At 38.7% G+C, this 16,963-nt stretch overlaps 2 protein-coding genes across 2 annotated transcripts in view; both read left to right on the top strand.

Annotated features, from left to right (window-relative positions):
* Positions 1-2,059: 2,059 nt before the first annotated feature.
* Positions 2,060-13,902, top strand: LOC123520025. Its single transcript, XM_045281844.1, has 3 exons — positions 2,060-2,263; positions 9,934-10,115; positions 12,404-13,902. The coding sequence occupies exons 2-3, from the start codon at positions 9,948-9,950 to the stop codon at positions 12,695-12,697; spliced, it is 462 nt and encodes a 153-aa protein (XP_045137779.1). The 5' UTR covers positions 2,060-2,263; positions 9,934-9,947; the 3' UTR covers positions 12,698-13,902.
* A 1,809-nt stretch (positions 13,903-15,711) lies between these two features.
* LOC123520019 (mucin-17-like) overlaps positions 15,712-16,963 on the top strand; it is a 32,220-nt gene continuing 30,968 nt past the window's right edge. The window contains exon 1 of the mRNA XM_045281829.1: positions 15,712-15,842. The gene's annotated coding sequence lies outside the window, so the exon portion shown is untranslated. The remainder of the gene's footprint in view (positions 15,843-16,963) is intronic.

The raw sequence follows: 16,963 nt of genomic DNA, 5'->3' as shown, positions 1-16,963 counted from the left end.
TTTTGAGGCATTGAATAATTCTTAGTTTGATCTGCTCCCATGTGTGTGTGTGTGTGTGTGTGTGTGTGTGTGTGTGTATTTGGTAGCCAGTTTTTCTCGCCCCTCCAACTGCTAACTCTGTACAAGGGCCTTATCCATCCTTGTTTGGAGTACTCTTCGCATGTTTGGCGAGTTCACTCACACAGTTTTATTAGATAGGGTGGAATCAAAAGCTTTTCGTCTCATCATCTCTTCTCCGACTAACTGTCTTCAGCCTCTTTCTCACCGCCGAAATGTTGCATCTCTTTTTATCTTTTATCGCTATTTTCATGCTAACTGTATGCCAAGGACTCTGTTTATTCCTTGCTGCATGCCTCCCCTCCTCCTGCGGCCTCACTGCTCAAGGTTTTCTTCTTCCTCTCATCCCTATTCTGTCCAACTCCCTAATGCAAGAGTTAACCAGTATTATAAATTATTCATACCTTTCACTCGTAAACTCTGGAGTTCCTTACCTGCTTCTATATTTCCATCTTCCAACGATTTGACTTCTTTTAAGCGTTCTGAGACTTCTCCGTCAGTTTTCTTCTCCCCCCCTACTGCTAACCTATGTATGGAGTAGTCTTCGCATGTATGGCTGGGTTCCACTCACACAGTGTTATTAGATAGGGTGGAATTAAAAGTTTTTTTTCTCTTATCAACTCCTTTCCTCTGACTGACTGTCTTCAGCCTCTTTCTCACCACCGGAATGTTAGATGTCTTGCTATCTTTTACTATAATCTTCATGCTAACTGCTCTACCTACTGATCTTGCTAGCTGCATGCCTCCCCTCCTCCTGCGGTCTCGCTGCACGAGACTTTCTTCCTCACCCTTACTTTGTCCAACTTCCTAAAGCAAGAGTTAACCAGTACTCTCAGTCAGGCATACCTTTCTCTCGTGAATCCTGGAACTCCCTACTTACTTTTGTATTTCCAACTTCCTATGACTTGACTTAATTTAACTCCTTCAATACTGGAACACATTTCTACCTTGAGATCTGTGTACATCATTTCATTTACATTAGGAAGGGCCTATGGAGCTCAGAAGATTAATGGCCACAGTCTTCACTATTTTAATTCCTTACATAGACTTTTGAAGCTGTATAAAATCACCAAATATTAAGCAGAATGACTATGGAAACGCGTCATGGTACTCAAGGGGTTAAGAGGGAGATTTCAAGGCATTTTAACCTTTTTCTTATGGCTAATTCTCTTAGACCTACAAGGGGACAGGCAACTAAGTCGGCCTTTTTTTTTTTTTTTTCGTTTCATGTTGCTCTTGGCCAGTTTTTGTCCCTCTTACATAAAAAAAAGTACAACCGGATAGGCCATGTAAGCAACACAATAATGTTCTCGATCGTCACTACGGTCTACGTTTGCTTTTTCTTTGTTGTTAGCAATGCCCATATAAAATCTTATATGGACATTGGTTGTTACTTCCGGATCATACGTAAGTCTAGGTAACTGTCTTCAGGTAGGTGATCCAAGACACTGAAGAAGATAAAAAAAAAAATAATAATAATAAATAAATAAATAAATAATAATAAAAAAATAAATGATAAAATAGCGTTCAGCATGGTTGCATGGACAAAATAGATCAAGCGTTTAATAATTTTCAGTTTTTTTGTACACACAGTTTCAGCTGGATATATTAATCATCAGATAGAAAACATTAAATGAATTTTTTTGCTGAGTATATATATATATATATATATATATATATATATATATATATATATATATATATATATATATATATATATATATATATATATATAACAAGTAGAAAAAAATCATATTTATTCTATTTGGATGGTGATGTGTGACTGAAGCCATAATTTTATCAAAAAGTGAGGATCAACAATGAAAAGTTATAATTCGATACAGCTAGCAAAACAATCTCAGTCTCAGTGATTTCTTAAGTATACCCAGGCTCTTTAGCAAGTATCAAGTGGGTTTCTTGCAAGGATTCCTTGTGTTCCTTGATTTCGTGGGTATCCGGCTATGCGTGGCAAGTTGGCAACTACCAATCGTCTGGTGGTAGCGGCAACTCAACACCTACGTCACAGGAAGGGGTCACCGAGCTGCGCATCGTAGGACTTCATTGTCTTATCTTGCGTCACGTTCTCCTGCTGGACGGCCTGGGTCATTGTGGGTCCTCCATTGTACCGTGTTAACAGTCTTTGGAGCTAGTATCAGTGCAAGACGTCAAGGGCTTTCCTCAGGCTACTCTGTGGACGACGGAGACCGTAAGTAAAGCAGGGTGTGTTTGATAGTTGAGTGCAGGGTCACCGACTCAACATGGGTAGTGGTATATGTTTTGTTTCGGGTGCTTGGATAGGGTATGCAAGTACCCTGAAGAACCTGGATCGTCTACCAAGACACACTAGACTCAATACTTTCCTTTGTACTACAGCTTGGTTCCTTGTTTAATTCATAGGAGAGCGAAAAGTCAAGACGTTAGAAAATCAAAGGCATTTCCGCTACAAGTATGTCTGGCAGTATTATGTTGTGAGCAAAGATGTTTAGAAGTCTGTACGGTAGTATATAAGTGTAAACTTTACAGTGATAGTGTACCGACGGACCAGTGCAGTAGTATAGAAGAACTTTGATATTTGCTGGTGAAGTAGAACTAAGGTACCTTGTAGTAGTGAAATTAAATGCAACGTTTCGTGAATTTCTCTCTCTCTCTCTCTCTCTCTCTCTCTCTCTCTCTCTCTCTCTCTCTCTCTCTCTCATTGGCTTGATCTGATAAACTATGCATCCACTATACACAATATAAAGCGGTCAGCTTTCCAAGACAATTGATAACGTCAAGGGTATCCCCGGCAGTGACGTCAACGGAAGTACTCAGCATTATATCACTTTAGGAAAAGTTTCCCAGAGGAAAGGGCTGCAAGCAACACGGGTATTTGGTTCACATTATAAGAAATATGGCTATTTTGTGGTTATTCATATCTATAAGCATTGTTTGATTAATTGGTTTGTAAATGAGTTACATGCATTGTTTTTATTTTAAATAAATTTCACAATAATGGAAGGAAGTGTGATAGTAAGTTGGAGAAATAGGTATTGTTTGTTTTGTTTTGTTTAATATTATTTCATCCTATCATGGATGCACCTGAGGTGGACCTCTGCTTTGACCAGGCAGTTAAGCCTTGCCGGTTGAGCTGGAGTATCCTGGTATTGGGGGCTCGTCTGGTATTTTAGACAACCATCTGTCTAACCTTTTCTGGACGAGGTCAGGTGTGACCCCCTGTCAGGTTCCTGATGGTGTCCCACACAGTGTTGAAGAGATGAGCCCCATTGTGTGAGAAGCAGTTATGCATGGAAGTCCTTATTTTATGGGATGTTGCTTCTGCCCTCTTCACATAGCATAACTGCCCTCTTCTTGGATGTGGGTTAAGTTGTATGCCCACATTTGGTACAAGGCCCTCCAGGATCTTCCACACTAGGTAGCGCTCTCTTCTTCTTTGCAAAGAGCGAATCTAAGCTCTTTAAGTCGCTCCCAGTAGTTGAGGTGGCGGGCACTTTCAATCCTGCTGGTGAAAGATCTCTTCAGGTCCTCTTATTTGTATGATGTCTCATACTTTGTGAGGAGACCAGAGCTGGCAGCAATATTCCACACGGGGCACCACCAGAGACTTCCAAAGTGACAGCATGCAAGTACTGTCCCTTATCTTGCAAGTTCTCAGGATCCAGCCAGCCAGCTTCTTTCCTGTATGCACTATGTTAGTGATGTGGTTTGTGAAAATGGCATCATCACTCATGAGGACTCCCAAGTCTTGCACTGAACAGAATGCTTTGCTGGTTTGCCTTGTAGTTGGTGTTTTGCTTAATATGTTGCTGCATCCCATACTTTAGCAGTTCAAACTTTTCTTCATTTAACTTTAAATTGTTTTGCCTCGACTAGTCCAAATATTTCTTAACTATGGTAAAAAGTTTGCTTGATTTCCCTAAGTGTTTTCTTGTTAAGTGGTTATTCATTACCATCAGTGGATCAATATGATTTTCTAGTCCTGAGAACCCAACCCATTTAAGAATGTTAAATTTATCACTTAGGGTAGCAATGAGTTGTATATATAAACATCTTATTATTTTTACATCTTCATCTTTCTCTCCTTTATTTCATCTTGATGGCACCACTGCTATCTCATTTCTCAAAGAAATTAAGTCTGCTCAAAATCTTTGCTAACAATCCTAGCTTGGGTGATTTGGGGCTTATTCCTTTCTCTCCTTCACCCTTGGACTGCTGCACACTACTCAGTTAAGGTAATTTGTATAGATGTTTTTCATGTCCTTACTGGCCCTAATCCTTGGACAACTTACAAACCCAGTGGGGTCTTTTGTATTCTCCTCAGATACTGTGTCTGTGCTTGAACCTTGCCTAATCAGATTTTTCCAACATATCTGGTTGACTTAGCTGATTGGCTCCTTTGATTAAAAAAGTGTAGCACAAAATAATTAAAAGTTTATATAACTAGGGGGAGCCCAGAGCTGCTGGTGTGCCAGATCAAGATATAAATGATTTGCAATAGAATTAGATAAGTAATGACTGGATAGTACACCATAGTGTATGTACAGCATTTGGATAGGTACAAAATATAGTTATTCATCATTCTCAAAAAATAGGTTTCTGATAGCACAATGTAGCAGACATTTAAAAGTCTGTTTGAGTCTGTTAGCCTTGTTTGAGTGACTTGAGCAGGTAAAGAATTCCAAAGAATTATGTGTCAGGGAGAAAAACCTGTCTTGATTCAAGGTTGTGTGTGCATTGGTAAGAGGTTGTAAAAATGTCCCCGAGTGCCCAGTGATGAACAAACAGTGTCTTGGTGTGGAGGGTTGATTGTCTGTTGAGGATTTTCCAGTACTTGATAAGGTCTGCATGAAGAAGTCTTCCCTTCACAAAGTAAAGGTTTAGTTGAGTTAGTCTATTTGAATAACTTGGTTGTAATTCTTCTCTAGTCTTTTAAAGTTGGTTTTTCTTGTAGAGATTTAAATATCCAATGTAAAAGTAATGTTGCCAAATCTGTGTCCCAATGTAAGAGTAACCTTCTTACAGGGTTGGAAAAAATCATGATTTAAAAAAAAAAATTAAATAGATTTTTTTAATTTATTTTTTTACTTGAATCGCTTCACGATGTTCAAGTTATTTTTTTTTTATTTTATTTATTTATTTATTTTTTTTCCATACTGTGATGGCATTTTGTATTAAACACTTTGTTATTATGGAAGCATAGTTTAAAGCTGCTTTTACACATTACCCAAGTTAAAAAGAATTTTTAATTTCAAAACTTCAAAAGCATCATTATACCACATTAGTCCATTAATTTATAGTTGATTCATATGTGAAATTATTTACACTTTGTTTTAAGTACAGAAAACACATAGGAATTTCAATGAGAAAATATGAAAGAAATCAATGTTTTTATTAGACAAATGTAATAAAGAGAATAAATTAATTGTTTGAGAACAAAAGTTGGGATTTCATTATTTCTTGTAATAGTGTACTTGACATCCCATACACAGCACTGGTGAAAAGTTGCCAACTTGTGTATTTATTGGCAGACTTGGTAATTTCATTTAGACCACATTCTAGAACAGTATTTATAGATTAATTAAAATGATGTTAATGTTAACTGAAAAACAATATATTCTTTTTATCTGGTAATTGTATAAAGATCTTATTTTCTCTTTGATATGCTTTCAAACATTGCTTTGTAAGAGAAGGCATGGCAATAATTCACTGGTGTCTGAGTGTACCCTGATTTGTACAGGAACAGTACAGGTCCAAGACCAATATAAGTGATTCATCCCATTTTCCTTTTAATGCAATCACTACTTTTTATATAGTGTGTTAATAAATTTAATTATTTGACATAGCATGGGTATTTTGATTTAAATCAAGATTTTTTTACTCTGATTTAAATAAATTTAAATCACTTGATTTAAATTATTTGGTTTAAATCATTCCAACCCTGCCTCCTTACAAACGATGACATAAAATGCTTCCACTGTTACCTTTGTCAAAAGAAAGTAAATTGTCTTTCTGTGGGTTGTTGGTGGTGGATTTGTGGTGGGATGAAAATAGAGATATGGCCGATCAATTAGCTAATTGTTTTTCCTCTGTATTTGTCACTTAAGACCTACCTCAATCCCAGCCTCATCAGGTGTCTGCCTTGCAGTTTTGTGTTCAGCAAAATTTCCATACATGAGATTGTTAAAGCTTTGGTTATGTTATAAGAGTCGCCTGGGTGTGGCCCTGATGGACCTCCCAATATTTTATTCTGTAAGTGTGCTGTTGTCTTGTCTTACCCTTTGTTCCTTATTTTTACTAAGAGTGTGTCTTGTACACAGGTTCCATTATTGGAAAATGGCAAACGTTGTATCTCTTTAAGGGTGGTGTTCACTCTAGTCCCTGCAACTACAGACCTATCAGCATGAGTTCTGTTTGCTCCAAAACCCTGGAAAGGCTTATTGTTTCCAAACTTTATAAATATTTAAATGTTAACAATTTATTGTCATCTTTCCAATTTGGTTTTTGTTCTGGTTTGTCTGTTTCTGATCAGTTACTACTTGCCTATGCTTATGCCTATGTTAGTGTCCAAGTGGACCTTGGAAATTGTGATGTATTTTATTTTGACTATCATAAGTAGTGGATAAGGTGGTGAGCATGGGATCAGGCAGATGTCCATACGTAGGTTTGAATCCCACCACATACTGCTTTGAAGCTTTGCCATTTGTCGAGTGGTTTAAAGTTACCTACATGTCACCATGATACCCAGGTTCTAGGTGGTTACACCAAAGATGTACTTGGATGGTGATATGGGCCCTAATATGGTTACCACTATAAATAAAATTTTGCCTGAGCCACTAATGGGTGGAAGCGAAACAGCACTTCCCACATATACTCTTCAAGTATGCCTACAGGTGCTATAGGCCTAACATAGAAAAAAAAAAACTAAATTGTCCCTAATTGGTATTGGCAATCCATTGTTGTGGTGGATCAAGAACTTCCTTACTAGTCGTGTAATGAAGGTAGTTGTACACAGCTCCTCCAGTCATGCTGTGGATGTTTCTAGTGGTGTGCCTCAAGGCTCGTTATTGGTCCTGTATTATTCTTGATATTTATTAGTAATATTGCCTCTGGACTCTAGTAAATTTGCTGTCTTTGCTGATGGTTTAAAGTTATATCTGCCTCTTCCTGTAAATACTTTAAATTGCATTGGGGCCAGTTTAACACTTCAGAGTGATGTATCATTACTGTACCACAGGAGCCAGCTGTGGGGTCTCTCTTTTCCAATCAGCAAATGTGCCCATTTCCATTTTTCTAGACCTAATTCCATCCCTATGACTGACTGCTTCATTGATGCCCTTCCTATTCCAAATAAATCTTCAGTCAAGGTTCTTGGTATTCTGTTGGATGATTCACTGAAATTTTAGGTATTACGGTGGATGATTCCCTGAAATTTCATCTGCACATTATGGAGGTGTTCCGTAAAGCAAGTGGTGCTGCCAGTATGATTCTTAGGGGAACTTTATGTAGAGCTCCAGCCTTTATGTCACAGATATGTATCACTTACATTTGCCCTATTATTGATTTTGGTAGTGTGTTATGGAACACAGGTTATATTGGTGATGTGCATTTACTTTAACCGGTTTAGAGACAGTAGAACAAGAAAGTTGATGGTTTTGCTGATTTATCTTATGCTGAGAGACTGTCTGGGCTTAAACTATTTTCTATTAAGGGTTGGGTTCTTTGTGTTAATCTGATTATGGTATGGAAGGTCATGAATGGTTTGTGTCCTCACTTGAGTTGTCTGTCTGATCAGATTATGATAGAACTAGAGGTCATAGTAAAAAGATTTTCTGGACACAATATTCAATGGATGTTTGAGATTGCTTCTTCTCTATTCATGTCATTACTTTTTAGAACTCTCTTCTTGAGGAGACTGTTTCATCCATCACTGTCCATGCTTTCTAACGTCATATTGAAAATTTTATTGGTTTACACTATACGAGTTCTGCTAGTTCTTTCTTTTCCTGTCAATTTTGTTGCATCTGCAATTAGCCAACAACCAGAGGTTTTTCTTTTTTGTTTTTGTTTTCATTTTGGTTGGAAGATGCAACTGAGACTGGTGAGGGAGAAGACCCTCATCAAAGCAAGAAAATCATGCAAGTCTTGAATGAGTTCGGTCCACCTCTTCTGTACATATTCCAGCAATTTGTTGTCACCTGTATACCCATTGAATCACAGACATGAAGAAAAATCCAAAAAAGGGTTTGATATGGGTTTTATAAAGAGTGATCATGAATGATGGAGAGTGACACACAATAACATTCAACAAATTGCTACCTAGAACTCCAGCCTTAGAGACAATGTTATGAATCCTATCAACATCTATCAACCTTTCCTTCCTGTTGGAAGTTTGCTGACATACAAGCTGTTCCTAGAAAGGGTGACCACTAATACCTAAAGCCACTTTCTTATTTGTTTAATTTTCTGCTTCCTTAAAGTTTTTTTTCAATTAATGCATCACTTCACGGCCTTATGTCTGATCACCAGTATGGGTTTCACCATGGCTACTTTGCTGGTATACTTCTGGCTTTCCTCACTGAGGCTTGGTCATCATCTTTTAGGTACTTAAGTGAAACTTTAAGCTGTTGTTTTAAGACATGAAAAACTTTTGATTGAGTCTGGCATAAAGCTTTGATTTCAGAACTATCCTCCTCTCTGTAACTTCATCAAGTTTACTTGCTGATTATTTTGTTGCTGATGTCATTATTTTTTAAAGTCTATTCACAATGGAGATCCTTATGGATCTACCTGCCTATTCTGTACATCTTTTTAATGCTTAAGTTAAGCAGTATTCTCAATCATGTATTCCCTCATCTGGAAAACTCTTGAATTCTATTCTTGCTTCAATTTTTTTCTACCTTCCTATGACTTCAACTCTTTCAAGAGGGAGGTTTCAAGACACTTACCTTACAATTTTTTAAACATTACTAACTCCATAAGTCAGCATCAGCCTTTTCTAACTTTGCAATATACTGACTCATGAAATATCAATAAAAACCTGTGGAAACTTCCCCTGCACACTCCAGGTCTTCAGTTTCATCCCCTTCCCTCTCTGAAAACTCCCTTTACACCTTCTCTTTGGACATGATACTAAGAGGGACTGATGGATCTGGTTCTAGCTTGAAGGTCATGTGGATTGGCCATTACAGTGATGTAGTCCTGTTTTTGGTTTCTTTTTTCAGTCTGATTGGGTAGGTTTATCACTGCTGTAGCAAGTCTTCCCTTATTACTTAGGAGATAATGTATGTAGTTAAGTTTCTAGTATTTCAATTTCTCTTATATGCTACTGTGATTACAGACCTCTATTCTCTTTTTAGGAAAGAATGTGTGATAGTCTCAAGCCAATATAGCAATGCATTACTTAATCTTAATCACTTGCCATCAATACCATGTGCTGTGCCAATACCATTCCTACAAATTTTGATCATGAGAGTAAGTTTGGTCAGCTCTCCACTAGTGCAGAAGGACAGTGTCTTAGAAATTGAAACCATAATGCTCATTAGGTCCCAAGGTTATTTTTGGGACCTTTATACTTTTGGTCATTATATTCTGAGTTTGTTCCAAAGAATAATACACTACTTGCTTGTCTCAAAGCTTTAGTCAAGATGAGTATTTGATCGTTGCTTTCTCCATGTTTGTGCATACAACAAATTATCTCAGCACTGCAGTGGATTCAAACCAATCCAGAAGTTAGATAAACCTAATTAGTCTGTCTTATCATAAACATTATCTGACTTACTTGCAAGTGTACAAAATTATATGAATTATTAGTTTAGATTGTAGTTCATTATCTGTGCATGGTCATTTCCATACATCATCAGTAAGCATTTCTCATTTCAGGAATAGGTGACAGAATGCAGCCGATGTTGACAGCAGCATGGATGATGGTGATGGTGGTGGTGTCCAATGCACTGGATCTGTTGCCGACGGCAGTAGTGCCAACACCCCAGCGCACAAAGGCCCCAGCAGAGGTGGTGGTTCCTGAGTATGCCCAGACGCTATACAAGGCCACAGACTACTCGGTATGGTGTCAGTCTTACTTGTTTGTTATAAATTTTTGTGCAATTAATGGTAGTAAGGGAAATGGACTTATTGCAAAATCAAACTTGTCACATGTAGTTAGTACTCATGTATTAGTATTAAATCACACATTTATGTAAAATTTTTCTTAATATTTTCTTTCTCATTAAAGAGAAGGTAATAAAAAGTTTTGAGGATTTATCTGCCAGTAAAATCAAAATGGTGAATGTTGTTGCTTTGCTTTTTGTTCAGTTACTCACCAAGTATGGGATGAAATATTGCTCATTTTCTTACATCCTAGTTACATCTGGGTAAAATACACTGGTGTGTCTTAACACCTGTCACAGTTTAGTAACATATGTGCTACTCCCCTGTATATATTGACAACAAAAAATCATTCTTAATAGTGGCTGGCTTGTCTCACAACACAATCCAACCTTCTCCTCCAGTTTACAAATCATTGTCAGCCAAACAAAAAAATTTCTGTGAATTACACCACTCATTTATTGTAATATACACATGTATTTAAATTTTAATCACGTAATGAGAAAAGTGCACACAAGGCATTGATATGGCTATTAAATCCAAGGAATGTTTCAAGAGAAAGAAGTTGATCAATGTCATACAAGATATTCATTGCTGTACATACTTGTCATGTGAGTAATGCTTGCAGTGATGGTGCTAGCAGTGGTCTTGAACTGTATTCTTTTGGTCTGAACTTCAATTACCTAATTTTTATAAAGGTACACATTTTTTACCTGTAATTCTAAAAACAACATTTTTCTCGTGTCCTCAGCACAGAGAAGCCTATGGTTGGTATCAATTAGTGATAGTAATGGTCACAGTTGTGTCACATGTATAGGCACTGTAGAACTGCACCACTCCCTATTTTTACTTGATAACAAACAATTCTTTTTGCCTTTCATATTTCTTAATCTTTATAATTGTACTTATAAAAACATATTTCATACTATTATCATTATAATACTTAACCCCTTCGCGCCGGATGTTGAAAAAGCCCGCCTGTATGATATACGGGTGGTAGTGCCGCCGAGCTGGAAACTCGTGCAAGCTTGTCATACTTGTCGTCTTTGTGTATTATGCTGCTATTTTTTAGTCACTATATCGCCTTCGAAGAGGAAAGTGGACGCTTCTCTCTTCGGAGAAAAAGAGAGAGAGAGAGAGTGACATTTGCTAATATTTTAGACACAAGCGGGACGCATGTAGCTTATCTTCGAGAGGAAGAGGGGAGGGAGGGAAGGAGAGGAAACGAAGGAGGAGAGAGAGAGAGAGAGAGATTAGAAAATTTGTTGTTTTTGTATTTGTGTGTGTGTGTGTGTGTGTGTGTGTGTGTGTGTGTGTGTGTGTGTGTGTGTGTGTGTGTGTGTGTTTTCACGAATGTTACAAGGCGGCACGCATGTAACTTATCTTTCGAGAGAGAGAGGGGGATGGAGGGAAGGGAGATGGGGAAGGAGGAGAGAGAGAGAGAGAGAGAGATGGGATGCATGTAGCTTATCTTTAGTGATTGGTGGAGACAAGGATGGTGGGAGGAGCACTAGGATTTCAAAGACAACATACGGCGTGTGTAGTTAATATCCAACACACTATACGGGACAACTGAACTGAAGAAAGCTCAGAAAAGAAATATGACGCCTACGTAGGCGTCACCGTATTTGCTACTGGGGCTTCATGACGCCTACATAGGCGTCACCGTATTGAAGGGGTTAATGCCAATAGCCATCCTGTCATTTGTGAAAAAAATGATAAAAAATCTTGTATGGAACTGTGTACCCCATAATTCCAGAGGCATACTGTTCAGATGTTACATTCAGGCACCCCTTTCTGTGGGAAACAGTGGGGCAGGAGAGAGAGAGAGAGTACTCACCTATGTAGTTTCAGTCATGTCTGTGTGAGAGGTAGTGTTTATGCATGATTGAGGTAAAAAGTTTGGCCAGCACACAAGCTAGGGTGTGAAAGAGAGGAAGAGCAGCATCAAGTGCACACTGAGGGATACATAATGTCAGATAATTGTGCAGTTTTCTGGTGTAAAAACAGTGAACACCTGCATTTGTCACTTTTCACTATCTGAAGTACAAGGAATGGAGACATATGCAGTAATTAATGTTTTTTAGATGAAAACTAATATAGACTATGGTGTAGTTTGTTAAGTTCATCTCACACGTAGATTTGAAACCCTCAATATCAAAGGATGATTATATTGAATGTAGGTTTTTAATTTAAAAATGTGTTTTCTCAGGCCCTATCCTTATGGTATGTTTTCTTTCACCAGACTGTGATGAACACTTTGGTCCCACTGTGGCCAACACACGCCACCAAGTTCCACGACACAGTCACTACCACTGTCATCAATCAGACCATCTCCACCTCAACGGCAGAGTTTGCAACATTGATCAACACGACGGTACTTTACCACAGCACCCCAACGGCCACCCATTCCTTAGAAGCTGCCATGACCTCCTACGAGACACTTGAGTTCCAGCACCAGTCAGTGATATACACTGACCTCAAAAATAATAGCATTACTCACACTACATTACAGGATAATGGTTTACCTTTCATATAATTTAAACACACACAGTACACACTTTTAAAACCAACCTGGATATTAGTATTGTAAATGTAGAGACAGGACATATAGTTATTTTGTAATGTCTCAACTAGGTAAAAACACACACAAAAACACACACACACACACACACACACACACACACACACACACACACACACACACACACACACACACACACACACACCACTACAGGGTTGGCACAATGAAAAATCTTTTTCCAGTTACTGTGTAGTCATTGGACATTAGTTGTGAAGTTCTCTTACTCACTTGCTTAGGGCTTGACAATGTGGATGTCTTGTTATTACCCCTAATGTACTTTAAGGCGGGTTCACACGTGTCAACACACACACACACACACCACTACAGGGTTGGCACAATGAAAAATCTTTATCCAGTTACTGTGTAGTCATTGGACATTAGTTGTGAAGTTCTCTTACTCACTTGCTTAGGGCTTGACAATGTGGATGTCTTGTTATTACCCCTAGTGTACTTTAAGGCGGGTTCACACGTGTCAATATATAGCTGGAGATGCTAATTGCTAGAATTATTGACAGAGCTCTGCTAGCTGGAACACTTTCACACATAGTGGCTGGGAAGTTTTATTTCTTGTAAGAATAGTGTTCATCTTGACAAAAAACTATGCACAATTGCAATCAAATTAAACCATCACAAGTATTCAGTCCATACCTCTAACAACAGCCTGCAGAGAGGGAAACAGTCATCTGAGAGTGGCATTGATCTTGAATGTAGTTGTACATAGGGTGTTTTTGCTGTACTACTAATTTTTCAGATCCCAGGCATGCTACCTGTTCCTCATTACCTCCAACATCTTTCTCTCTGCCTCTGGGCACCCACATGTTCAAACCTTCCATGACGTCACAATGTAAACAAAGCTGCTAGCGGCTGGACAAAACCAACATGTTGGTCTTGTTTTGTGGCTGGTTTCTTCACCTGCTAGACACCAATATCCAGCTGAAAACTAGTGGCTGGCAAGTCCAGTCACATATTTATACATGTAAACCCACTTTTGTGCTGCTGCATCCATGTTTCTTTTTATACTGTACTGAGACAATGGTACTTTTTATACTTTAAGGGGAACTAGACACCTGTAAACTACTTATATATAACATTGTGTTATGGTACCAAAATGTGGCCAGCCTTATCCTCTGTGATTTTTTTTAAATAAAGCTTTTTTAAAATGATGTTTTCATCCCCTAAATAACCAATTAGTAAGTTATGTCCACTTATAGGGTAAGGAAGTAATCATGTGGTGCCTTGGGTTTTGAGCCATGAGTACAAGCAAAGTATTACCTTCTTGAAATTTACATACAGTATTTTCTCTATTTGAGATGGGCAAAATTTTTCTGAGAGTTTCAAGAGAAATGTAAAGATAATTTGTTTTGTTGCAGCACCCTTAGTAGCTGTTTGTCAGGGATCAAGAGTAATGAGTTTGTTTAATGGCAATGGGGCTGGGAATTCATATGAAAAAGATAAGTCGGTAGTACAAACTTCCTTAGACTTTACTAATGTTTCTTTGTCTACCATCTTGGAGAGTTTATTTCATAATCCTGAAGAGAACAGTGAGTCCAAGAGCTGTCTGCCTAGTTTACAGAGAAGAAATGTAAGCAGTCAGGATGTGGTAAGTTATACTTGATAGGAGTAGAGTACTGGGAAAGTACTGGAGTAACAGGTACCAAGGAAAGAAAGAAATGAAGCAGGGAAGCCGTGACAGAAACTCCATCATGGAAGATAGAGAAAATTCTATGACACGCTCCAATGTGAAGCAAATTGCAGATGCATGATACGAAATGAGCAAAACAGGTGACCATACCATTGTTGCAAACTGAGAAGAAAAAATTTAATGTATAGATCGAAGTATTTATTTATTTATTTTTTTACAATGATAATATAACAATAACTTGGATGAAGACACCTCATGTATTGTGATCTGACATAGTTAACAATGGTGTGCTGACTGACTACTTCTGTTTTTATCCGGAAAAAAAAAAAAAAAAGATTATGGAAGACCTTCAAAAGCCAAACTTCCCTTAAAATCTACGAAGCAATCCTCATTTAGTACCTTTCTTTCAGTCACAATTGTGTACATGCCCAACACCCATAGAGTAAGCAAGGACATGCACCCATGCGACATGCAGTGTAGTGTCTACCGTTCCCCGCACTATGCACGCTCCTGGGCGAGGCACGGCAAATGATGAAGGACATCGCGACGCCACACCTAAAATACGAGTCACCTGTGTTTCTCTCATTCTCACTTCACTTCTACCAGTGAGATAGGATGAGCGAAAGAAATTCATGTTGACTTTTCGCGGGAAGACAAACATATATAGGATACACGCCATTTACCATTTTAATGTTCATTCCCCCATCCTCTCTCCCTGCTACCGAACTACTGAAATTGATATGATGTTGTCTGCTGTAAGGTAAGCGAAGTGAGAGTCTGAAAAACAAGTGTCAAAAGGTAGCACTACCTGGATGAGTCAAACACAAAGTGAAACTATATATTGTGTACGTAGCTTCATGGATTGTACAAAATGTCTTCCAGGTTTTGTTGCGGGGGTGTCTTATTGGTCTTTCTGATAAGGGAGGTTGGAGATATGTAGTATGACGAACTCAGGGCACGGTGACTGCCCACCTGGCTGCCACTCATGCACCTGTAATTAACACCTGTACGTTGTCAGGCCACGCCATATATGCACTGCACTGTATGGGCTCACATGGCACGGTCTCTAGGTGTATAAGTTGACAAAGGTATAGGAAATGGTGAAAAAATAAATGCAGCAAGTTCGATTTGAATGATCTTTAACGTTCTAAAAGATTGCGAGGTCATCACAGCAATAAATTTACAGATTAAGATATTGATGTATGACTTAGTACGGAACGAAATTAAAATATTTTTTGCCTTCTTATATAAAAAGAATATATATAAATAAAAGACAAATGAAAAATTAATTATACCAAACCAACATTGTAAAGCGGGCCTACCCATCATCATGGTCGTCATCAGCAGCAACATGGCGGGGGAGGAGGACACTTGTTGACGGCTGTGTCCTATTTCTGGCCCTCCTGCTCGCCCTGGCGCCTGCGAGCACGTGCATTATGTGACTAAGGAATGACAAAGGTGAGTGAGCTAATTCTGAGTTGAAAGCAAAGCCAGGTAGGAGTGTAGCGCACGAGAAATGGGCATTGTTTTTGTCCCAGGTGCGTTCAGCCATGTTGCTTGCAAAATGCGTATTGACGAGTGCATGAAGGGGTCCTTGGTGGTCAGGGCGGCGGGCCTGCCGCCTTCCTGCTGCTCCTCTACTGGTGAGGCGGTGGCATGTACGAACTGCTTCGGGCGTCAAACACTAATAGGGAAAAAATGGAAAGTTGACAAGGAGTGTAAACCTTTCTTCCGTGCGGGGTTTGTTTATTTTTCATTTTGCCCTTAATTTCCATTTTTCTGTTTACATTTAGAAGTATTATAAGCAATCCAGTCCCAGCGGCAGGAAGGAGCGAGGTACCTGGTGCTGGTCTCCAGCAGGAAGGCTGGTGTTGGGGCAGTGTGCCAGACGGGCAGGGCAGGGCAGGGCTCTTTACCACTGCACTTCTCTTGACTAGCTGTTAAATGGGTGTTGACGGTGCCAACCTTGAACAGTGTTGCACTGCTGCTGTCAACCATAACAAGTGTCATGACAGTGCTGTCATCATTTATTGAGGCTGGCAAAGGTTTAGTGGCCAAGTGTTGTGACAGTTGTTAATCAGGTATTAATGCTGTAGCTGTCTTTTTACATAGTCAGTATAGTGACAGTGTTGTTAAATTATAATGAGTTGTCAGTGGTGTGTAATGTTGATATTGTTGTAATGGTGCAGCTATCTGTCATTGCTGATGTAGCATGGGTTGTGCTATTTACCAAAATTAGCTGTACTTATTCAACATGTTGTATAGTTCTGGTAATATTTCAGCAGTAGGTCTGTAACAGTGTGTTGGATTATCACAGAAATCATTGCATTCGTAACTGGAGCAATGACTTGTCCTCTGTGTGGTCTCTTCTGGTATGATAAGTAATGTGCAGTATCATTCCATTCCTCTACCAAGCTTAGAAAGTTTCTTGACATCACCACTCAATTCTTCAGTAACTTCTGTAGCATTTGCTGTCTTAGATAAGATTTTCTAGCTATGGAACACCACCGCTTTATCCTTTTCTCACAGAAACATGGATGTCTGAGGTATCTGACAGAAGCCCTTTCTCTATTCCCTGC

This window comes from Portunus trituberculatus, chromosome 46, assembly GCF_017591435.1.
Source record: "Portunus trituberculatus isolate SZX2019 chromosome 46, ASM1759143v1, whole genome shotgun sequence".
Classification (NCBI taxonomy): Eukaryota; Metazoa; Arthropoda; class Malacostraca; order Decapoda; family Portunidae; genus Portunus; species Portunus trituberculatus.
Note: the sequence above shows the minus strand (reverse complement) of the source record. Positions and strands in the feature narration are given on the sequence as shown.